Source organism: Crinia signifera, chromosome 7, assembly GCF_055691185.1.
Source record: "Crinia signifera chromosome 7, ASM5569118v1, whole genome shotgun sequence".
NCBI lineage: Eukaryota > Metazoa > Chordata > Amphibia > Anura > Myobatrachidae > Crinia > Crinia signifera.
In genome coordinates, this window is record NC_139223.1 from 128676422 (window position 1) to 128702199 (window position 25778).

The 25778-nt window shown below is 43.1% G+C and overlaps 1 protein-coding gene across 2 annotated transcripts in view; it reads right to left on the minus strand.

Moving 5' to 3' along the window:
* Positions 1-6361: 6361 nt before the first annotated feature.
* ANKZF1 (ankyrin repeat and zinc finger peptidyl tRNA hydrolase 1) overlaps positions 6362-25778 on the minus strand; it is a 66982-nt gene continuing 47565 nt past the window's right edge. For both annotated transcript variants that reach the window (XM_083153788.1, XM_083153787.1), the window contains 15 exons: positions 25080-25204; positions 22171-22271; positions 20924-21026; positions 20045-20232; positions 19772-19887; positions 19518-19671; positions 18914-19133; positions 18375-18470; positions 17741-17884; positions 15507-15653; positions 12202-12469; positions 11170-11281; positions 9915-10082; positions 8026-8096; positions 6362-6656 (listed from right to left, as the gene is read on the minus strand). In XM_083153788.1, the coding sequence (XP_083009914.1) occupies positions 6530-6656; positions 8026-8096; positions 9915-10082; positions 11170-11281; positions 12202-12469; positions 15507-15653; positions 17741-17884; positions 18375-18470; positions 18914-19133; positions 19518-19671; positions 19772-19887; positions 20045-20232; positions 20924-21026; positions 22171-22271; positions 25080-25194 (2130 nt within the window). In that variant the 5' untranslated portion in view covers positions 25195-25204 and the 3' untranslated portion in view covers positions 6362-6529. The remainder of the gene's footprint in view (positions 6657-8025; positions 8097-9914; positions 10083-11169; positions 11282-12201; positions 12470-15506; positions 15654-17740; positions 17885-18374; positions 18471-18913; positions 19134-19517; positions 19672-19771; positions 19888-20044; positions 20233-20923; positions 21027-22170; positions 22272-25079; positions 25205-25778) is intronic.

Below are 25778 nucleotides of genomic sequence, written 5' to 3' on the forward strand. Positions count from 1 at the left end.
ATCAAAGCGTGTGTACACAGCTTTAGGTCTGGTTTATCCCCATCAATGATTTCTTTTTTTTTTTTGGTACTTGTGTAGTTTCACGGCACCCGATATATCGGATGTGATATCGGCCTCTATATCGATGACATTTTTGACCTGTTCATAACCCCTCTATCCACTACGCATGGAGTTGATTTTATATGGTGTGGCGTCCCCTCGCGGGGCTCGCTGCCCTTGCCACACTATATAAAATCAACTCCATGCATAGTGGATAGAGGGGTTAAGAACAGGTCAAAAATCGCTTCGGATCATATCTATATATTGGCCGATATCGCATCCGATATATCAGGTGCCGTGAAACTACACAAGTACTTTATTTTTTATCGAAATAGCAAAAGGGAACCACATGTAACGGGTGGTATATTTATCTCCGGGCCCCTGCAAGTGGTTGATTGGCATAAAACCCTCTCTGCTTAGCGTCTGCCATAGAGCCTGTTGTTTAGATATGGGTATGGATCATTAGGTCTACAAGAAGTTGGTCGACAGGGTTATTAGGTTGACACAAGCATTAGGTCGACATGGGGTTTTCACTTTTTTTTACCAGAATGTTGACACAGTCGACATGGACACAGGCTCACTTGCATGGCTCGGTGCCTCGCTACACTGGACACACTATTTTATTCTCCCACCACACCCTAGTGGATGGTAGGGCATGAAATACCACCCGTTGGGCTATAAAAACAATGAAAAACCCCATGTCGACCTTTAGACTGTCGACCCAATGCTTGTCAACCTTCTTGTTGTAGACCAAATGACCGTATCCCAAAGATATGAAGCAGGTTGATATGCATCAGTCTCCTGCTGTTATTTGATATAATACATGTGCATCAGGGAATGGCGGTGTATAAGGGATATACAAATAAAAAGGTTTATATTGTATGTTAAAATGCTTGGCCCAAGAAGTCATTAGTGACTTATGCAGGCAGGGCCATTTAGTATCCATATCACACTCCTAAAAATGCCAGCAGCACCTGATCCCAGCCAGAAAGCCAGTTCATCTCCTCATGCTGTCTTTAGGCTAATGAAAATACTCTTTTTTCTTTTTAATCCATGGAAGAAAAATAAAACCACAATTAATAGACAATCATTTAAATCATTGCTGCTGCACCAGCCAAATGTAGAAATAAATGAATGTAAAAGAAAATGTTTCAAAGGCTTCTTTTTTATTAGCAAGGTGCAATAACATTGCTATAGCCACAAGATCACAGCTTTCACCTGGCTCCAGTGAGCTGTATAATGACCAAGGTTTTGCCGCTGTGTTTAGTTTCTGCTGTATGTAGCAGGAAGACTGCTGTGTAATGAAGATGGAGTTTGTCTACACTGCACCAAATATCACTTACCGACCAGCTGCCTGATGTCACAGCTGAGCGAGCATCTCCGTTCGCCCACCCAGCTTTGTCAGCCCCTGCAGTAAGTGTACAGTCGCTACCCTTGCTCAAAGCCAGATGCACAAATATAGCTGCAGATAATTCAGATCTGCTCGCTAGGCAGCATATATTCAGGTAAACGCTGCCCCGCTGAATGCACACCCCCTGAAACCCTGCACTAGCAAACGGATGTGGATCTTCCACATCCGTGTGTCACATGTGGACACAGAGGAAAAATAATTTGATGGTCACTGATCATCGAATGATTTCTGCAGCTCTCTCTGAAAAGTAAGTCCATATTTACTTTCCAGAAGCCTGCAAAAGATAAAATCAGTAAAATAAGGTGGACACGGACCACAATCAATCTCCTGTTCCTATAATGCCCCATAAATAATCAGATTTATGATGAAAAATTAAATTGGGTATTGAAACTTGTATAGTTTGTACCCACAATGGGAGAATAGTTACCAGACAACCATTAGAGGGTTGTGATCCATAAGGATGGCATTGCAGCAGATGTCATCATTATATGCGGTGTAGTGCCTGGCTAGGCACAGATGTAATCCAAAGGGTAAGCTGGGTGCAGTAGTAGTCCAATTTGCACGATAGAAGAAATAGGCTGGTTCAGATAGATGGCAAATGATGAAACAGATGGTAATCTATAGCTGGCTGGTTCGGGTAGGTTGCAGTTAGTGATTGTATAGGTAAGGGTCGAGTCCACTGGCTACTGACGCTGTTTGCAGTCTAAAAGTACAGCATTATCAAAGGACATTCAATAAAGCTGTACTTTTACACCGCTACACTACTCACTTGTACTGACACTGTGTAGACAAGTGATTGGACAGGCCTATACAAGCTGATCGGTGTGCTCCTGCATCAGAAATGTTTGTGTTACAGACCCATCTCCCTGTTGAATGTTAACGAAAAACATTTTGTAAAATTGAGAAGGCATTCCACAGGGTAGAGTGGGATGTTTTACTTGGTGTGTCGGAGCATATCGGCCTGGGTCAAATAGGCTTTCAAAGAGTCCAAGCCTTATATACTAGGCCATCAGCTCATGTGCGTGTTAATGAAGAGCTGTTAAACCAATTCAAATCCCGGTACTTATGTAATATCTGGGCTCCCATTTTTCATATGAGACTGATTGCGCTCGCCACGCTTCGGGCACGGTGGCTCGCCACACTATATAAAATCAACTCCATGTGTATTTGGATAGTAGGGGTATGAAAAAATGGGGTGCATTTTACATGGGAGCCCAGATAATACATAAGTACCCAAATGGCACCCACCAGGGCTGACCTTTCAGATATACTGTACTGCATTTGTTCTATGCATGGAGGCCCTGGCATGGGTGTGAATTTAAAGGGGATGAATGTAGGTGATAAAAAGTACAAACTGGCTCTGTTTGTGGATGATCTTCTCACAGTGATATCTAATCCATTAACCTCCTCAGGGAAGTCTGATGTTTTGGAAATCTCTCAAATTTTAAAGCTAGCTTAGATAAATCCATAGCTATGCACTTAATGTTCTTAATCATACGAGTTTGAAAGTCCTCCATGCTATCTCCCCTGTAAAATGTCATCCCACACAATTTAAATATTTGGGTGTTATCTTGAATAGAGATCTTTGCCAAATATACCATTCTAATCCCCTCCCTCCTTGGTAAGCTACATTCAGAACATTTATGATTGGGGTGGGAAAGGATTTCATGGATAGGAAGAGTAGGACCAATTAAAATGAATAGTTTTGTACCTCCTCCAAACTTTGCCCATTGCCATCCCTTATTACTCTGGAACGGAGGATCAGAGACTTTATTTGGGCAGGACATAAACCCAGCTCCAAGCACAATATCTTATATGGAAGAAAATATCAGTGAGGGATCCAGTTACTACATTTTCTTTCGTATTATCATGATGTGCTTCTTATGAGAATTGTAGAATAGGACTCAAGAGGAAACAGTGGGTAGATATTGGACTCACTCCCTTTCCTACAGGATAATTAACAAAACAAGCCCTTTGTACTGCCATTATCTGCTTGCTGTTGGAAATACTTGGACTAGAAATGAGGCTTAGTTAATGTAACTACACTGGGTTTCTGTTTGCATTATCATAAACTGAAATTTTTGTTTTACCTAAGAACAGCTGTACAAGGCAACTACACATCCCAGCATGCCTTGCCCTAGTTTTAGTATACCCTATTAGAAAAACTGTAGCAAAGATGATGAGACTTGTAGTTTCAGGACAGCTGGAGGGCCATAGTTTGGACATGCCTGAAGCTGCCTCACTGGTTACTTGTTCAAATTGACCATACATTACATGCTTGCAATCCCAGTGTGAATTGCCTTGTTACCTCCTCAATTTCTGCAATTCTACTGCTAGGTCTCTCATTCAGCCACCACTCACAATTTCCATTTTATCACCCCCTTTTTGCCTTATTCACACTATGGCCTTTATTCAGATCTGTCCGCAGTACAAATTTTTTTGAACAATGGGCAAAACCATGTGCACTGCAGGTGGGGCAGATGTAATGTGCAGAGAGAGTTAAGATGTGTGACTTATTTTGTTTCTGTACAGGGTAAACACTGGCTGTATTTTTACACTGCTATTTGGATTTCAGTTTCAATACACCCCACCCAAATTTAACTCTCTCTGCACATGTTACATCTGCCCCACCTGCAGTGCACATGGTTTTGCCCATTTCCAAACATTTGTACTGCAATCAGATCTGAATAAGGGCCTATGTCCAGGCTTTCTCCTCCTATGTGGCCTCCGCAACCTGGCTCATCTATCTCAAAAGTACTATGTCCAACTTCCCTCTTCTAAGTGCCCTTCCCTTTCTTAATCCAATTCAAACTAATCACTCAAAAAGCTCTCACCCCTTTTACTTTTCTGACCTCATCTCCCTTTACACTCATACCCCTCCATTTTGCTCTACTAATACACACCACCTCTCCAGCCTACTGATTACTTCCTCCCACTCCAAGATTCTTTTCGTGCTACTCCCTACCTCTGGAATTCTCTCCCTATCAGACTCCACCTATCTTTTTTTTTTTTCTATCTAATTTCAAATGGGCTCTCAAGAACCACTCCAAAACCAGCCAAATCTCACTTTATCTCTCTGTTCCATGCTCACAGTCTGCCCCTCCCATGTAGTATGTAAGCTCTCACGTGCAGGGCCCTCTCTCCTCATGTGCTTTTCCTTCGGTCACCTACACCATTTTGATGGCATAAAATGTAGCAGTTTTCAGTTACGCTGATACTTGCTCCTTTATCCTCTGCCAATGCAGCAATTTTTATGTACTCTAATACCCCTTGTGGTACCATATAAATACAGGATAATAATAATACTCTCTTCCAAAGTGTATGCTGCCTATTAAAACATGATTCTAACCAGTATACTAGAGTGCTATTGGTATAATATTGGCAATATTTAATCCATTCCTCAAGTATCACCATCAGATCACATTTTCTGGATTTCTTTACTTATGCACAGGTAAATTAATCAGGGTGTGCACATCTACCACTATTGAAATGTATTTATATCTGTACATAATAGTCCACACCGCCTCTTTTTTTCTACATGAATGACCCACAATGTGACAGCTGCCTGAAAGCTGAAGGGAAAAATTTGACTCTTCTATTTCATAACATGGTGATGAAGCAGCAACATGGCCTGAGACCTGGATTCAGAATTTGGGAGTATACAATCAGCCATACACATGAGGTGTACAATATATTGTTCCAATCCTCATTGGAACAATATATCACATAATGGGGTATATTCAATGTGCTGGTAGCGATCAGTGCCGATAGCACACTGTCAGAGTATTCAACAGCCATTTCCACCTTGCCTGAGGTGAGGTGGAAACTATGATGTTCGCTTTATATGTAGTGGGCGCCCTGCATATGCAGTAAACATCACCACCCTCTTACAGCGAGCATTTCCCCGCAACATGGAATACGGTGAGGGGGCTGGGCAGCGAGGATGGATTTTCCTCACTAAAATAAAAAATCCATCCTCGCTGTACAAACCCCCCTCATGGCCGCCTGCCCCCCACATTGAATACCGCCCAATGTGTAGCTTGGTTAAGAGATCTGGTTGCACAGGGGCCAGGGCTAAACCTATAGCACAATATTACTGGCACCAGCTGCTGTGGTGATGTAAAACACCATGGATTATATGGTTAGTATCAGCCAAGCAATAAAACTTGAAGGAAGAAAATCACATAGAACGTGCTGGAAACATTGTATATACACAAAAAGAAATATTTATTACACTAATATTCACTGGCCAGTGATAGGATACACAATTAAAAATAAATTTGCATAGGTTTTAGGTTATAAGAGACATATATTAATAAAAACATATAATCTGACACCGTGGGTGATTTTGAAATGTCCCAGTGGGGATAGGTGGTAAACGATATTGCTGTTTTTCAAGCTTTATATTGTCCCCCTGGAAAGCGGATGAATGGTGATCTGTCCACTATAAAAAAACAGAGGCATGAGCTCTCTGTTTTATTTGTCTGGCCAGACACAAAAAGGTTTAAAAAAAAAAAAAAAAAGAGCGGTATCTCCCTGTACCTGTACTTCTGTACCGGGTAGCTGTATTCAGCAATAGTCCAATTCTGGAAACCCAGGCTCCTGGTTTGTAGCAGAATTATTGTTCTTTCAACAGGTAACAGAGACAGTGCTCCAATACTCCGGAGGTGGAAAAAATGGAAGCTCAATAAAAAAATGTATAGTGACGGGTTTCCCCGCCTCCTTAGGGACTCGGCGGCTTCCTCAGAAATTGAGCTCATTTTTTATTGAGCTTCCTTTTTTACACCTCCGGAGTATTGGAGCACTAAACATTAGTGTGGTAGTTGGAGTTAGCGCCGATATTTTTCTCTTGTTTCAAAACTTGAAGTAGTTGCACCCAATTTAGAATATTTACTGGTTTCTGCAATCATCCACAACACCGCTGGTAATCCTTTATGAACAAGAAAAATATTAGATCTTTGATGTTCCTATATCTCTTACTGCCACGATGTAGATGGGCAGTAACAGCTTCGGCACTGACTGGCTGCTGTATTGTATTTCACAGGCCAAGCAAATCCGTATTAGTCAGCCTACACATCCTTATTTCTGGGATTTGCTACCCTGGCTCCGCCTATGTTCCTGCAGGCAGCGAGTAGAGCAGAAGGAAAAATCAAGGTATTCAAATGGTACTTTTCCTAAGAGAGACTCCCCACATAACCAGCAGCGCCTGCAAAACAAAATGACAAAATGATTAAGAAAAGGCCAATAGGATACTAGAAATAAGATTCTTAATATTTGTCCCTGAGTCAGCAGGAACTGCTAATCAGAATATGGTTTGTGAGTATTCCACAATACTCCCATTCCTGGCCTTATTCTCTTACTAAAGTACCGGGTCTCTCCAGCTGTACTTTGACCGTCCTGTCTCGCTAACAAAATTCACAGCTTTTAAAAAGGTCATGTTTTTTGCCACTTTGGACCTAGTTCTCCGGTCTTGCAGGGTAAGAATTTCTGCCCCTGGGGGCAGCTGTTGAACACCCTGTCCCTCAGCCTGGATGAAAGAAACAAGGATTTTTGGTACTTACCGTTGTATCCTTTCCTCGGAATTCAGCTAGGGATAAAACATTCCCTCCCTCACTCAGTGGTGCTGTTTTAGGTCTTGCCCTTCACTTCCCCATTGTTCTGTTCTATGTTTGTTCCAACAGTTTTATTGGGTTACTGCTTCTACTTGCTGTGCTCTCTTTAAGCAGTACTGGCCTTCTGGGGGTTGCAGGGGGAGGAGCTAATGTTTTAGCTCCTCCACAGTCATCAACATCACCATTGTCTAGTGGAGGGGTAGCGAACCAGAGGCAATAAGCCAAAAAATTTGCAGTGGTAAGACAAAGAGCCGTTACCATGCAGAAAGTGGGTGTGGCCCACAAGAACATGCCCCATTTTTAAATGGGTTGTGGTCTAGCTGGCAGAGGGCTATGCTCCATTTTTTTGTTCACACCTTTGGATTGGCATTTGTAGGAGCATAACCGTGTGACAAACATTAACAGATCGATGTTTTGGTTTTACTTATTACAATGTTGGGGGGAAAAAAAATGACTCACACAGGTAAGTAGACAGCCCCAACTCCCACACTGCTATGCAGCTGCTAACCTGCTCTGACGTCCGCCAGCTGCACCCACTCTGCCATCTGGCCACCGCATCTGTTCTGCTGTCCAGGCACCGCACCCAACCGCTTACTACCTCGTGGTCTTTGTTCCCGATTCCTAATGCTGGGTACAGCATGCTCTTCCCGTGACGTGAGGTCATGACATCCCGTTGAGCACACAGCAAAGTAGTGCACAGTCAGAAGAGACATGCAGCAGTGCCACGGGTGCAGGAGCCACATCTCATTAAGAAAAGAGTCACATGCGGCTCAAGAGCCACAGGTTGGCCACCCCTGGTCTAGTGTCTCCCAGCTAGATTCAGAGAAACGGATTCAATGGTAAGTATGATAAATCCCTTTTTACAGAGCCAAACAAAAAGCATTCTTAGAAGGAAAAAAAAAAAAAAAAAAAGCATGAAATGTGACTGCTGGAAGGAACAACTGTAATACACAATCTTGTTACCTGACATTATATCCCGCTGCCTCTTTGGAGTCGAACTGAGCAGCCAGTCTACGTTCCGCAGCCAGAGCTCTCTGCAGGGAATGAACACCAAAAATAAAAGCACAATACAGACTTGAGCCATGAGTGGCAGATAAAGGGAAAGTGTAATAAAGAAATGCAAATTCTGCTAAACAGAATATGATAAAGACAACTGAGTAGACAAATTATTATGAGCACCTGTTGGTTACATTATTTGGCCATCTTTTGCCATCAATAATGTTTGTATTACTGTAGACATGTATGCATGTTTCATGGGGGAACAGTAGCCCAAATGTGTATATCTATCTCTAGAACATTGCCATCGCCAGTCTGAAGAGTGGGGGTAATGCAAGAAGGACCCATGCTTTTGTGCAGTTGTCTGCATGGGGCAATTTGACATGTAATTCATCAGAGCACATGACTCATTTCCAATGGTTTACCGTCAAATTCCAGTGTGAGAAAACGAGACGTTTCTTCCTGTTTGCTGCAGATACCATTGCATACAGACAGACCTTCTGCTGCTGTAGCCCATATAGGCCCCGATTCAGGTCTGATCGGTCCCCCGAGTGCTCGCACAGGGGACCAATGGTGAAGTACTGTGCACATTCTCATATGCGCATGTGCAGAGCTTCTGTGCGGGCGCCTTCACCAACCTGGTCGGTGTGACGCTTGTGCAAAAGGTGGGGGGGCAGTGCGGGGGATATGGGAACGCCCAGCTTCACATGGGTATCTCCATGCAAACAGTGGGCGCTCCCATAAAAAATGCGGGTGTGACGCAGTGTGCCGGAGGCGGACGTCACATGACATCACCCACCCCCCCCCCACCCCCCCACCCCCCCCCCCTCTGTCTTCGTCCCAGAGCCTGCAAATATAAGTCAATCTCCACTGACTTATATTTCAAGCCCAGAAGAAACCATTCAATGGTTGCTGGCGTTTTTCCAGCAGGGTGGGCACTCTGGGACTTAGTAAGCTGCCGTCTTCGCAGCTTATCAACCAGAATCAGGCCCATAATGTAATGTGTGGTTTAGGGTTTGTTGAGAGGCCACTGAATTGGTCCCCGGACTCCTAGTATGATGTAATATTTCCCATCTGCGGGAATGAGCAGCCTGCCATCAGACCTGCTCGAGTATCCTGTAGTCATTTACAATCACTGGCTCAGACTCAGGTTTTTCTCTGGTAACTGCAGCCCTCAAACAAATCACTAGTGCAGCCATTTTGCTAATGCATGAGAGCCAGCCATCATTCCATGTTTATAGTCCATCAGATTATGGCATAGAAACATTACATCATGAATGAAACACTTACAGGGTGATTCTGGCTGACACGCAAAGCTGCAAATTTCGCATCTTTTGCATGTCATCTATGCACCACCCCCACACAGACGCCTGCCCCTGCTTGCACACAGAATATCCCCACACACACATGCAAATTAAACCATTGAATGATTTTGCAAGTGCTCGCAGATATAAGATACCTCTCTGGTCCCCCTGTAGGGGAAGAGGGCGGGTAGCTGACATCCACTGCCACCGCCAAGCCTGCTCGCACCAAGCGGCTGCACATGCACAAAAAGTCACTCCCTTCTGCAAACGCACAGGAGAGCAATGCAATCAGAATCACCCCCTAGTTTCTGCATACCGTTACCATTCCAGTCTTAAACAGATTTAGACCGCCTGAATCAGCACCATCTTCAGAACAGCTAGTTTGCCTTAAAATGCCCAATAAAGTGGTTTAAAGCAGAACAAATAGCCAATGCCTCAGTGATAACCGTGTTCTATTTTAATACACCGTGTATCCCTGACTATTGCTACAGCCAACAAAACGGGTGCATTTTATGCAGCCTGGCACAATGGAAAGTAAAAGGTATACTTCACCTTCTCTCGGTCGCTCAGTGCTGAAAATCTCTTCTTCAAATCGTCCTCTGCCTCCTTTCTCAGCCTCTCTTCTTTCTCTTCCTTTTCCCTCTGCTTCCTCTGTGCTTTCTGAGCCCGTCTCTTCTCTGCCCTGCGCTCGTCCACCTCTGCCGATACCGGTCCTGGGATCTGTGGACAGAAATAGGTTAATAAAATGTTGTAGCGGATATAGGGCATCATAATATAACTAGGACATATCCTGGCTAACCAACAACCAGCATCTCTATGTCTAAAACATTCTGTGAAGTGCAATAAACCAGTCAGGGAGAGACCAGGTGTGTGAAGATTAAGGAAAGCTGTAAAAATGGATGGTTCTACGTAAGATCACAACTCCCAAAGAAATACAAACCTATTTACAAAGCTTTAAACTGAAAGACTCAGGAGGTTGCATGGCAAATTCAACATGTCTGCTTGGTTTAAAATCACTTGAGGGTACTCCAAATGATGAGGATTCGGTTGCTTGTATATGGCACATGGTTGAGATGGAATTCATCACTAGCCTCACTCCATGACTGTACAAAAATTCCATGATGTTCAGGTATCAGACATTCTGAGATACTTCCATTCACTACTATTCCTGACCTTTCCCATCCTTCCCCATAAACCTTAAAAAAAAAAAAAACCTTACTGCAGTCGATTTTACATTTAAGGTTCTAAAGTAGGCCTGGTCAATCTGTGGCTCTCCAGCTGTTGTGAAACTACATATCCCAGAATGCCCTAACACATTTTAAAGCATTCCATTATCGCAAAACTGTGGACTCGTAGGTTCAAAACAGTTGGTTCGCCACAGATTGACCAGACCTGTTCTAAAACATGTGTTGCTCCGATCTGTCTGCCCCTCCCTTTTAGAGTGTAAGCTTTTAAGAGCAGGGCCCCATCTCCTCATGTCCTTTTTTTAAAATATAATATTATATATTTAAAATAAAAAAAGCTCATGAGATCTCTGCCTCCCTGATAATTGCTTCAGTGTCCTGTCCCCTGATGTAACTATCCTTAGTTACCATGTACTTGTCCCAACTTGTCTTGTACTGTCAATCGTTATTTGTTTTATTGCTCATTTATGTATTGTTAGGCGCTGCGGAACCCTTGTGGGAGAGGGAGAAAAATGTATACATTTTAAATGTTGTGCCCTAAACTAAACCATAGAATGAATATGAATACAAGCACGTTAATGACTTTTGTGTATCTATTTCAGAACACAGATTTTCAGACACACCTGGGATTTACTGTAGTTATATTTATGAGGATTATCTTGTCGGTACTTGCGGAAGCGATTCCTGGTGCGCTTATCAGCAGACACAGAATACGGGGTCTGTGCGGTAGAGTCCCTGAAGGAGAGAATAATTCATATAATGTTTTGCGGATTGCACTACTGGAATATATTGCTGATTATTACAATCACCATGAGGCATAGCTCTGTTTTATGGTCACACTTATCAGAAAGATGAGACCACACTCTGCTGGGAAATAAAATACACTGAGTTCATACACTTGTTATGCCTCCTAAACACATGCTACAGTAGTTCGGCAAAATATATCCAAGATTGGCAAAGTCGCTTAGAAAATGCCCCTACCTCAGTGAGTGAGTGTGTAGGGGCTATAACAGCAATGCCCGTCCCTGAGCATCACTATCGCTGGCCTAGATTTGTTGTCAGTGAGCACAAATCTCGCTGATAGTAGTCTCCACCAGAGACCACTGGCACTGATCGCTCGTGCTTTATGTGGGCTGTTATCGCTGTGTGCTGAGCTACAGAGCTGTAGCTGAACCGCCCTAGCATAGCTAGAAAGCTCTACACAGATCAGCATGTGTTTAGGGCCTATTAGACTAACATCTGCCTTAAGTCGCTATAAAATTCAATTGCATTGTACAGTAATTGGGTCTGGAAAACATACATCCAAGCCCATTAACAAATAAGCACTCAATTATCTAAGAGCTGATTGGATAACAGAAAAAGTTTCCTAACCCTTTCAGTTTTAAGGACTATTTGGACTTGTCCTGCATCTATAACCAACATGATAAATACATATTCCAGTATACCTACAGACTTGGGGCAACCTCATTTGAAAGAGGCGAGCCCCATTCGCCAAATGAAGTGGACCTGTATAAATTATAGTCCAGTGATTACATGGTTTTTACCAGGTTTGAAAAGAAATTGGATTTATTTTTTCTAAACCTGATCAAAAAGGCCACTGACCCAAGAGGTAACATTGGATATACGCCTGGTTTGGGACCGAACAGCCCTATTACCTGACAGCAGGATCCCAACCAGCATCCATCAGCAGACTTGCCACCTCCCCGTGTCCTGCTGACGCGGCCACATGTAGTAGCGTGTGTTGCTCTGATGGAAGGCGCTCATTCACCAGTCTGCTCAGCAGCTCCTTGGCTGGAGGGCTTGGCAGAGATGACTGTGCAGTGGCACAGGGGAGTAGGTCCTGCAAGATCTGGTTAGCAGTCACAGAGTCGCCCGTTTTGCAGCACGTGAATAAGGCATTGCGCATCCTACACAGTTCATCACCTTATTGGAGATAAAAAGTAGTTAGGCACAATTTCTACCAATGGACAAATAACACTTGTTAATTCCTGCATATTCTTATGTGCAGTTCCTAATTTACTTACAAGGATTAGCTTTCGCTTATTTCAATGCAATGATACAACAACACATCATGATGGGAGCCATTTCCTCAGCTGATCCAAGGTGGAGGAAAGTGTAGCCTGCCTCTTGAAAGGGGGTTTACCCTTACAAGATGGCTGCTTCCACTGTACCGTGGCAGTAGCTTAATGAAGCCATAACATCTACTAATCCAATCTAAGGTGTGGTTGCTTCACTGTTGCCTCCAACACAAATATTTGTACTGCCAAGGTCGCAGTGCTATCCACACAAAGCTTCAACAAATAAAAAAGGGACGTGGGAAGGAACAGGGAGTGTATTCAGCTCCAAAGATAAACCATTTAAGGCCTAAGCCTCTCCATTAATCCCACAGTCTCTGTGTCCGGCAGACAAGATGAAAGAGGAATACAGTGTTCGGTCCAGAATCAATTTCCCAAGTACTTAACCTGGCTTGTTTTATATGCCACCCGGCACTTTGACAGAATCTATAAGATATCTCCTACAGAACTTACCTTGCAACAGGTCACTACTGGCTGAACTCCGTGTTTGTCACATATCCCCATTGGTTATGCTCTACCAATCGCTTGCTCTGGGGAAGCTATCGCATGTGGTCTGTGTCCTAAAGGGGTGCTGGTGACCTCCCCACAGTCAGGATTCTGACTGTCATTATACCGACATCAGAATCCCGATTGACAGGGGCTATTCTCCCTAGTGGGGAGCCCCATTGATGGAGAATAGAATAGGTGGCGAGCACAGCAAGCCACTAAGCCTGCAAGTGGCTTAGTTTCACTCACCCCACCGGTGGACTCCTGACCATTGGGACCAGGGCTGGCAACAAAAATCTTGGGGCCCTGTACACTGATATCTCTGGTGCCCCAACCACGCACACTGACTTTTATGAAATTGCTTATTGTATATATATTTTATTATTAATATTCACTATCCCTTGTAATTGGGGAGAGCGCAGCATTTTGTGTTGGGCAATTTGTTGTGTTGCAAGATGTCATTCAACTCATAAGTAGGAGTAGCTAGACAGGGGACCAGACCAGGGGGGGGGTAACTGGATTGGGTTCCAAGTAAGTACCCTACCAGGAATCCAGGTGTGCAGGCACCTTTAAAACGAATGCTAGGGTTGCAGCCCCTGACCCCTCAGAGGCCTGGGGCCCCTCACAAGGCTGGGGCCTGGTACGAGTGTCCCCTTTGACCCCCCCATGTCGCCTGCCCTGATTGGGACACTATACCCCACCCCTCCTAAAGATGGGGGAGGGATTTATGATGGAAATGAGGAGATCTGTGACTGTGCCACAAAACAGAGCACCACTTTGCTGATATTGCCCACTCACCAGAATTCCCTCCCTCATCTTTAAGAGACGGAGTGCAGTCTAGATAGTAGGAACATTGTAGAGAGGATAGCTGGAGAGTGAAGACAAGCACTGTAGGGTCTATGTACTAAGCCTTGCAATGAGAGAAAATGAACAGAAATAAAAGTATGTACCAACCAGCTCCTGTAATTTTTCAAACATAGCCTCTACAGAGTGATACCACATAGCATGTCTAGAAGGGCTGTTTAACTTGCATGCTAGATGGAAATCTAGCATTGGTACTTGTGTATTATTACGGCTCCCACGATTTCCATCTTATGGGATCTTATACAATTTAAAATTGTATACCATTGTATATGGCATACGATGAGATGAGATTTTAAATTGTATAAGCACACTAATGGGTGCTTTCAAGGTCAATTGGCCCCCCTATAAGATTTTTAATTGTATAAGCACCCTACTGGGTGCTTACAATGTTAAATGCACCCCCACTATCAACACAACCCGAAGCGTGGCGAGCGAAGCGAGCCCGTGAGGGGCGACGGTACGCGTCCTCCGACCTTTTCATACCCCCACTATCCATGTCAGCGTGGAGTTGATCTTAGTGTGGCGAGCGCAGCGAGCCCGAAGCGTGGCGAGCGCATTGAGCCCCGCGAGGGGACGCGTAAAACTTTACATGTATTAAGCGTCCGCTCGCCACGCTTCGGGCTCGGTGGCTCGCTGCGCTCGCCACACTATATAAAATCAACTCCACGCCGACATGGATAGTGGGGGTATGAAAAGGTCGGAGGACGCGTACCGCCGCCGCTCGCCACGCTTCGGGTTGGCGTTGATAGTGGGGGTGCATTTAACATTGTAAGGACCCATTAGGGTGCTTATACAATTAAAAATCTTATAGGGGGGCCAATTGACCTTGAAAGCACCCATTAGTGTGCTTATACAATTTAAAATCTTATCTCATCGTATGCCATATACAATGGTATACAATTTTAAATTGTATAAGATCGGGTCCCATCGCATACCATCTTAAGCCTTATGGTATGCAATGAGATGGGAGCCGTGATAGTACACAAGTACCCTAGCATTTCCATCAGAGTGCAGCACAGGGTCTCAGTTATACTGTGCCGAGCCAGGAAGTGGCCAGTAACTGGCAGTTTTTAAAAATGTATCCATGTCCAGACAGTAAATGGGCAGTATTTTCGAAAGCTTTTTCTATATAAACATTTTTCATTATTGTGAGGTATTAAACTTTCCCTACCCAGTTGACAATTGTCCGGAGAAAATATTGAAATACAGAACATTTACATTGTATTAAAGCTCACATTTAAAGTTGAGATGTACAGGCTCTGATTTACTCTGATTTCAAAGCAGGATCTTATTGGCTATCCCAAATCACATGACAGTTGCTTTGAAATCAGAGTAAATCAGAGCCTGCACATCTCTAGTTTAAAGTAAACAGTATGTCATACAATGATATAGTTTATAGGTTATTACAATATAGAAGACTCACAAATGGGAATCTACAGTACTAAAATTACAATTTTCCTGTATATGCACCATATTTGCCAGTGTGCGGGGAAAGGTTACGTAACAGGAAAGAGGGCTTCCATACAGGATCTTACCTTCCAGTGCCAGTGTGGTGTGGAGTTCAAGATCAACAGTTTCCCGAATGGCTGGCTGGCCACCTGCTGAATTGTGATGGTCACTGGACTCTATGAATGACTGAGATGGCGAATTGGGTCCAATTGTATTCTGGCCATAAAGAGACTCTACGGGAGAAACCATACATTTCTATTTCAGAAACTCATATAAAAAAATTGAAAGGGGGGGGATAAATAAAAACATAAAAAAGGTAAAAGGAGTCATTAAGCACTAAAATAGGTTTCAGTTGCAGGGGCATTTGAGAGAGGAGACCAATGTTTAGCCTCTTCTGTCCAGCACTGTAGAGTCTAAGACCTAGAGGGCTCAGACTCTTAATGCAAATGTGCAGACCACCACCACACCATTTTCCCAGCGATTTTACTATTGCGCAAAGCATTAGTAAATTGGCAGCCGTGGGGGAAAGTATTCAAGAGATGTATACAGGGTGTGCTGTATGGGCCTCAAGGGCTTGGGTGTGACACTGCACCCATTATAAATATGCCAATGTTCAGTTGTTAAAATAAGCCAGCCCCAATGCACATTTTAAGCATAACCAAGTCAACAGTAGTTACATTAAAAGTTTGGAGACAGATTTCTACATTTAACCCTTTCAAGTCCAACGTCAATTAGGTTCAACAGCCCTAGCGCTAGTAGCAGATCCAATGGTGTGCTACATTAAAATAAGAACATTAACATAATTCAACAGTCAATGTAGACCATTTTTAAATAAGAAAAAAATGGTACTTGTGTAGTTTCTTTTAGATAGTTTGTGGCGAGCGTAGAACCCGGAAGTAGCACTGTGAAACTACACAAGTACCGAAAAAAAGAAATAAATAAATGTATTACAATTAATTTAAAAACAGATAAACCATACGGTTTGAATTGCAAAAAAATTAAAATAAACTAAAAATAAAGAAACATTTATTAATCTTAAAATCAAAAAGACTTAGGGGGGTATTCAATCTTTGTCGACCTCCCGCAGCCATCTCCCGACGGGGGAGATGGCTGCGGAGTCCTATTCAATGCTGTCTTCCCCGACAGCATTGAACAGGGTTTCTCCACAGAACGAGCTGTCGGGCTCGTTCTGCCGAGAAAAGCCGGAAATAGGCGAGCTCCCGGCCGGAGCTAGTCTATTTCCGTCCTCAACTCGCGGGCACGCCCCCTTCTCGCCGCTCAGCGGCCGGGACATTGAATACCGACTGTCGAGCTCCAGGCGAGCTGACCAAGAACGGGACAGGGGCACGGCTGACGCGCTAGCTCGACAGCCGTGCCCCTGACATTGAATACCCCCCTTACAATGCTCAGTAGCCGCATTTTTTATTTTAGCTGTAAACTCCCCTCACTCAAACAAAAGCTGTAGGGACAGCCATGTGTGTCTCAGTGTGAATAAGGCAGTCCTTTAAGGCGTTGTGTTGTGGTACTCTAATGGGGCACAGCCAGCAGGACTTTATGGCAGAAGTATTTCATGGTATTATACATTATTCTGGTCCCAATATATAACCAATCACTGTTCTAGTCATAACCGAATGCATCCATCATCTGCAATTGTATAACAGGACTGGTGCAGAGCAGATCTTGAAATGTTGGAAATCAGCTTTATCGGTAGGTGAACTGATGGCTTCAAATGGTTTAGATGTCCATTTTGCACGGACAACATAAAAGGTTATTGAACTAGATTACAGCAGGTTAGCATTTGTAGGAATCCTAAATTAATAGTTTACCCCTTTCCTAAGACAACTGCGTGAAACAAATTTTTAAAGAGTGCATCACAGCGCATACGTCAATCTTCCTCTTCTCCATGGAGGCTCCATGGGCTATCCCAAGATGGCCGCTGAAATCCCTACTGAGCATATGCTATCTTGATCTTTACTGTGTCAGACTTAGTGTGACTCTGTAGGGGACATAAAGCTCTTGTTTAGCTTCAATGAGAGACCGGGTGAATACATGCATATGAAGCGGTTCCAGAATGCCTGCCCCACTACCGGTTTGCAGTCTACTCTCCCAGGCTAGTTAGCTGTATGAAACCAAACACCGCTCTATCACCGATGTACATGTAATAGTTAATATGGCTGTAACTGCTATCATTAAACACCACTGGTATAACTCTGCAAGATCAGCACCTACAGTGTTTAGACAGACAGACAGACATTCCAACAGAAAAGACCAGCTCTTGAGGTTTTTTTTTTCTTCTTCTTTTTTTTTTTTTTTTTATTACCAGGTGTGACTTTTTTCGTTTTTTTTTTCCTTTTCCTTTTAGGTTGCACTTCATATTCTCTAAGATGCAGCGTACTGAGAGTGAGCTCTTCTGCCACATACTCCTCAGCCACAGGGACCTCCTCTTCTGATGATTCTGGTGCAACTAACGCAAAAATATTGCCAAACAAATTGGTTATTTAAACTATATTATAATAGAAAGAATGCACTAATGGGCACAAAAATAAATATATGAAAAGACTAAAATTTGAAATTCATTTTTGGGAGGGGGGGGGGGGGGGGGATTTTTATCTAATGGTAGTTTGATGGACCTTCAAGAACATAATGGGGCAAATTTAGTAAACCATGGGAGTATAAAAGTGGAGGTTTTGCCAATAACAATCATACTCTGGCCCTCACTTACAGTATGTGGGGTACAGACCAGGAAATTGGACCAGTTATTTACAAAAATGGAAAGTCCTTAGAAAATAAGACCTTCGTTGAGTTACCTCTAAGAACTTATTTATTTTATACAATTAAAACCTTTTTGTGCGGATATTTAACCAATTTCTACATTAGTTATTTATTGTCTAATAATCTCCAATTTAAATCTATTTTAACAAATACATACATTCATAAATTCACATTATATTTACCAGCGGTGTCTTCTTTAGCCTCTGGTCGCAGAGGTTTTTTAGACTTTACTGTTTTCTCTCGTGTTTCAGTGATGCCCGGCACTGGCATACCACTTTCTGTGTACAATAATAAGTCATATATACACAAAAAGGATGTAGATAGCTCCAAGATGTGTGGGATGGGCACTTTGAGCTCATCACCCCAAAATTAACAACTGAAACAGTCAATGGATGTTCCTAATTTCAAATTTGGCCCACTAGTACCCATTATCTGCTGATGAAAGAATGATTGGACACGTACTACCCACATCCAGTCAGTCATTCATATTCGAAGTGAAATATGAGAAGCTGAAATAAGAAAAGATCCGTACAAGGGTGTAAAAACCCTGAACAGCTAAGGATTTAATATTTAACTTTATACCAATTAATTTTCTACATCTGTATGATGTGATCATTGCACATAGTGTAAAACACTCATTAGGCAAGTGATGGTCAATATGTATCCTGACAGACAACAAGCTGGGCCAACACTACAATAGTTCCCTGTCCCCCACTCTTACCATATACCTCCAGTGTGAAAAGTTGCGTGTGGACACGCTGGACCTCTCGGAAGGTGGCCCTCCTAGTGCTGAAAGGAATTCTATGGACTCGAGGGTCCCTCTGTGGAATGGGAGAATTACGCCCCAGGAAGAGGGTCTTATCAGAACGGGGTGCTCGAAGGAAGATTCCTCGAGATTCTGCCAAGTCCTCCGTCCAGCTCTGTAACAGCTGGTTTATGTCCTGGGAGAGGGAGAACATGGCGCTTTCCACATTAATAGAACTTTCCTTTAGACAGGTTAACACAATACATTCTACTTCATGATATTGTAAAAAGCATTCCACTCTTTGGCCACAGGGGAAATTTACTAAGACGGGAGTTTTATTGAAGATGGGTTGTTGTCGATAAGCAACCAATCAGATTCTATCATCTTCAAAATGGTGCCAAATAAATAAGGTGAACTGGATTGGTTGCTATTGGCAACATCCCAACTCCCATCTTTGTAAAATTTACCCCATAGAGTGAAATAGTACTAGTTATAAAAAAGGAATGGTTTCCCCCATAACTAGAGATTCTTTCAGAGGCAGACTGAGGCCCTGTATCCATGTAGGGTGGACTTGTCTTACCGTCCTCAGGGCAGCTTGGTTATATCTTCTGAGAGCAGCCCCAGCGGACTTGGCCATGTGACTGCGGTTCTGTGCATCATGCACTGCTTGAGAAGTCCCTCTCTTGGCTCGTACTGTATACCGATGGAAGGTTTTGTGCTTTAGCACCTCCTTTCTGTGAATTGGAAAGGAGATTAGAATGGGACAATGAGTAGCTGTGGACATACAGAACATTAAACAAAATATCTGAGACGTTAAACAGGGACTTGCTTTACCCCTTATAGACCGCTCCAGCAAAATGTCCCCCACCAGCCATGAGAATCACCACTATGGCCTGTTCCTGCATGGTGCTAACACAATTCAGGAGCAGCTCTGGATTCGGGACACCATCCTGCAAAACACACACAACCTTTATATTATGTGTCTGATGATTAGCTTCTAGAATTAAATAAGCACAGGAAGCCTACAAGTTTCTACTACATCATTTTCAGTGGAGAGTATTTACAATGACATAAAATTGCTCATGTGGGCTATCACCCTGAACTTACCTTTGCTGCCCCCAGCACACAGCGGTACACAGTGAGCAGCTGGCCCTGTCTGTTCTTGAACAGGACTTTCTGTGAACGGCCAGGTTGTTCCAGCAGAGGAGCAGAATAGATTTCAGGCTCAGAAGAGGACTCCAAGTTCCCATCTTCAGAGCTCTCAGAGTCAGATCCAGAGATACTGGAAACATCCCCTGGTAGAGATAAGAAAAATCCTTGCACACTTAGGAAATAATTGGATTTTTGTACTCACCATAAAATCCATCTAACACGTGATTTGAATGTGGGTTGAAGAGTGAAGGCAATAAAAGGTTCATTCAAATTCAGCCATAACACCGTCTCCCACCCTCAATGTTTTCTATTAGTGCCTTGGCGTAAGGTACGTAAATTTTTCTAGTTCGACTCTTATTTTACCATATTTTGACTACTTGCGCTTAGATTATGCTTACTGGCAGAGCAACTGCCTCCACTCCAGGGGGGATAATGTTCCACTGGAGTGTCCTAAGCCCTTCCTGCTCCTGTATGCAGCCAGCAGAGCAGCTTGCTGAGACATAGTAGGGAAACCACAGCTTACCTAGGAAGGTAGCTCTAGTCTACCTGATCATCAGTCATTTGTTTCACTCATATGGTGTGTCTACCCTGTTGCATACCTTTATGCCATCTGCAAAAAGGCATACTTTCCCTTTGATACCATTTGCAAGGTCACATATAAATATATTAAAAAGCACTGGTCCATTTACAGGTCCTTGGGGTACCCCACTTGCTTTATCAGGTCATAACTGCCCCTGTAGTGCCTCTTACCAAAACGGCTCAGCTGCTCGTGTCTGGCCCATTACACCCCTCGCCTAACACCCAATTCCTGTCCAATGCTCTCCTTTCGCTCACCTGCCCGTGTCCGCTCCTGGAAGTCATCCTCACTTAGTGCTGCTGCTCCTTTAATTTTCCTTTTCAAGTTAAACTGATGCCAGTCCAGGGTGTAGTGTTCTTTCTTTAATGCAAAATTACAAAAGTATTGATTGATTTACGACCGTGTAATGTTTAGCATTACTGTCTCACAGCGATGAATCCATGGGATCGATTCCCACCATGGCCCTAACTGTGCAGAGTTTGTATATTCTCTGTGTACTTGCGTGGGTTTCCTCCGAGTACTCCGGTTTCCTCCCACAGTCAAAAAATATATACTGGTAGGTTAATTGGCTCCCAACAAAATGAACCCTAGGATCTATGTGTGTGAGCGCCTGCCTGTACATGTGGTAGGGAACATAGATTGTAAGAGCCACTGGGGAAAGGACTGATGTGAATGTTCAAATATTCTCTGGTAATAAAATAAGTTGTAGCAATATGTAATAAAGATGTAATCTATTTCAGTGGTACTAAACACTATGTAAGCTAGGGCCCTTAAGTATCAGGGTCTGCGATTTATAAACCTCAGACGAAGTAGTACTCTTCAGAATACAAATGCAGGCAGAAACTTAAGGTTGCCATACACTAGTGCAAGGTATCGCATGAGATACCTCGTAAAACAGCCTTGCAGCTCCCCAATGGCTAGATTGCATAGGTTTATTTTGCATATGATGTATCGTACGCAATCCCATTCACTGGCCACAGGATACGATGTATCCTTAGTGCAGTGGTAACAAATCTCAGTCTTATACGTACAGGACCTTGTAGCAGATCGGAATCGGATTACACACAATTTGATCTGTTTCACAGGAATTATCGTCCCGAAGCATCGAAATCATGTAGAAAACCGACAAATCTACTAGTTTATGGCCACCCTCAGTCAAATATAAGCATTCTTCATAAATATTATCTGGGCAATAAATAACGCACCTGCCCCAAAAAGTGTTTCTATCACACAAAAGAAAGCATTGATGGTTTAAGTGACCAGCACATAGTAGCGTGTGACTAATCCTTAGTGGCAGTCCACAGCAGACACAGGCATTCCATATGTTTGGAGAATTAAGAAAAATTCTGACAGATCAGTATGAATGCGGAACACTATCTTGTTATGGATGTTAATTGATCAATGGTTTTGGAACTTGCAGAAATAAGCAGGGATCCACTTTCTACAGTATTAGAACAGTGACCCCAAATATTTGCAAGCCCCATAAGAATTGTGCTTAAGTTACCTGTTCATCTCTGCTCTCAAACACACACTGACAGGCAGAACAGCTCATACGATCGGAGATCTCCAGGATGATGGGCACCTTGGCATTGCCATCATTTATTCCTAGATAGGAAATAACAAATCTGATATCAAAAGCAAGTCTCACAAAACAGATATAACATAAAAAGCTAGAACTAAAAATGTTGCACTTAATTCAGAAAAATAGGAACGGAACACAATGCATTCAGTTGGCAAGATGATTTGCTTATTAGTATTACTTTTTAAATAGACCTCTTAACCAAATATGTACAGAGAAAGAATTCATTCACTAGACCATAGCTTGAAAGGCATAACTATACTTACGTTAGACAAACATTTACAGGTGATGTTCAATTCTACCACTCCAATTAAATCAGAATCAATTGGACAAGACAGATATCCTGCTTCATGGCACCATGAACTTAAAGGTGCCCATACACGGTCCGTTTAACGGATCCATTCGGCACTTAATTAGCACGCATCGCATCCCTAGTGCATGCACTGTGATCCTATGCGATGTGTACCTAGTACAAAAAGTATGTGCAGCACATACTTTTTGTACCGTACGATGAGATGCGCGGGAGCGCGCATCGCATAGTACAGAACGGACGGTCCGGGAACGGACCGTCTATGGGCACCTTTAGGCTTGATTTCAATGTATACAAGGTTTGATTATTAAATAACGCGAATGTACTTGTAAAAAAAATAAACCACACTCCGAGTTAAAAGCTAATGGATGAAACTCATAAAACTGTTGTTAGATAGTCTAACTAAAGTGTGTGTGGGGGTAAAGACAATCAAGGAGGGAATTTACTAAAGGAAATTTGTAAAAAAATAGGTGTATTTGTATCCAGAAATACACTTATTTTTGACATTTACTATCCCGAAAATATGGCAATTCGTATTGATGTGCTATCAATACGAATATGAATTTCCGTATTTTCGGGATTGTAAATGTCAAAAATAAGTGTATTTCTGGATACAAATACACCTATTTTTTTTACAAATTTCCTTTAGTAAGTTCCCCCCCAAATGTCAGCCAAATCATAGAAGTGGTAAACATCAAAAAGAAACCATTAGGCAAGTTTTGCATCACGATCTTAACATGGCAAAAGTTAAAAGTTTGTGTTGAGATGGTTCTGTGACCTCTCGGTGCATTGTATAAAGAAACAATGAATATTAACAATGAAGAAAGCACATCAAAATAGATCTGAAGACATCAGTGGACACATTTGATATCATATTTTGGTAAACTTGATATTAGAAGGAGCAACAGCGGTCAAGAATGGGTACTTGTGTATTATCTGGGCGCCCGATGTTTTCATCGTAGGGCAAAAAAAATTGCATCGCATGCGATGCGACCCGATTTTTAATTGTACAGGCACCCAGATGCCTGATTTCTATGCTAAATGCCCCCCAGACCCGATTTTTTATTGTACACCCACCCTGATGGGTAATTACTATGTTAAATGGCCTCCCATTGTTAACGCCACCCCACTATTAACGCCAACCCGAAGCGTGGCGAGCCCGCGAGGGGCGGCAGTACAATGTAATAATAAATCGGGTCTGGGGGTGCATTTAACATTGGAATCAGGCATCAGGATGCCTGTACAATGTAATATCAGGTATAATCACATCGCATGCCATTAAAATGGCAAGCGATGTGACGAGATATTAAAATTGTATACTCCGCCCGGGAAAGCCTCAAATCGGGTCCCATCGCATCGCATGCCTTAATTAGTGGCATGCGATGCGATATATCGGGCACCCAGATAATACACAAGTACCCAAGAATGTATTTGTAATGTGGTCAAGAATGTATTTGATGCAATTTTGCAAGGCCCTGGCGGGCGCACAAGACCGTCCTGTAATATTATTTATAGAACTGCTGTTATTGTGCCTTTTTACAAAGCCTCCCATCCTGATTAAATATTTTACTACTTCTCAACAAACAACTGAAGAACAGTCCCCAGGTGGGAGTCCAACCCATCATACACACGGTTTGTCAGCGGATTTAGGAGCGGACTGCCAAGGACTGTCTATCATTGGCCTTGCTAGCTTGGGAGGAGCACTATCCCCTTACTCATTTTAGCTCTATTTTTGCATGGAGACAAGACTTAGAGTAACAATACACATTACACTTGGGCCCTTATTCTGGTTCATTCACATCGGCCGTATGCGCAGCAGCATTTCTGCACACGTGTATACGCTGGGTACGTGCAAAGTCGTCAAAAAGTCTGTTCGCCTGGTTCACACAGCCAGCCTTGTGAGCAGGGGGTGGAGAGGGGCATGGGGTGCCGGGCAAGGCCATTAGCATATGTATAGGCCCAGTGTTTCATGTGCATTCCCATGAAAATGCTGGGCATATACATACTAATACGTTCGTGACGCATGTGCAGGGGCGGACAACTGACATAACCGGATAACAGCTGCCCGCCTAATTTCCTGGAAATCTACATGCATATGTATGAGTGGTCTGGACCACCCTTACATATGCATGTGCCTTCACCATCATTCAATAGTCGGCAAACCATCGAAAGATGGGGGGAGGTTCCCACTGGCATGCAAATATACATTTATGTAAAACATCCATTTGCGAGCGAATCCTGCTTGCGAATGGGTGGCACCGGCTAACCATTCGCAAGGCGGGGTTAGGGTGACTCGCAAGGATGCAAATTTGCATCTAAACGAGTCAAGCAGAATAAGGCCTTGTTTCCACTTTCAACCCCCATCAATCCTCAGGAAACACAAATGGTGCTGCAAGAGCTGGGGATGACATTTGGGAGAATTATACATTTTGATATTTTCCGCTGTGCTTAGCCTTCTAGGGGTGAAAAATAATCGACCAGTCAGTCTGCTTATAGCGGTCCTTGTCAGTATATGCAGATGTACCTGGGTGTTGCAGTTTTGGTTCTGTGAATTCCTCCTTAGAGGTACTGTTATTCAGTGAAAGGTCTGACAGCAAGGTGCTTGTTGGACTCAGATCAAACAGACAGATTGCCTGCATTCCAAGTGGGCTGCAAAGAAAAGTTACAAATGAGATCAAGCTTTTATTGCAAAACTACAACCAGACTGTTACTGTATTCACAGTATTTTAACATATACAAGTTGTCTGATCAATGTTATTCTCACTAAAACTATTTAATTGCTATTCAATAAAATAAGATAATTCGGTACTTGTTTAGTTTCACAGCGGCAGCATGGCCCCGCGTCTGAGTCCCCTTGCGGGACTCGCTGCGCTCTCCCACACTACAGGCTCGCTACACTATCTAAAATCAACTCCATTCCAACGTGGATAGTGGGGGTGTGAACTATCCACGGTGGCATGGAGTTTATTTCAGAAAGTTTGCTGAGCGCCGAACTCGGAAGTAGCGAGCGGCCATGCTGCCACCTTGAAACTAAACAAGTACCGATAATTCTTCCAAAACAAAGCCTAGCTGATGGAACCGTTACCTTTATTGTCATTAATATAAGCCATTTTAGACTTAAGGCGCCCATACACGGAGCATTTTAGGCTTGCTATGCAATGTGCACTCTCGCACACATCACTTAGCACGAGAAATATGTGCTACACATACTTTTTTGACTGCA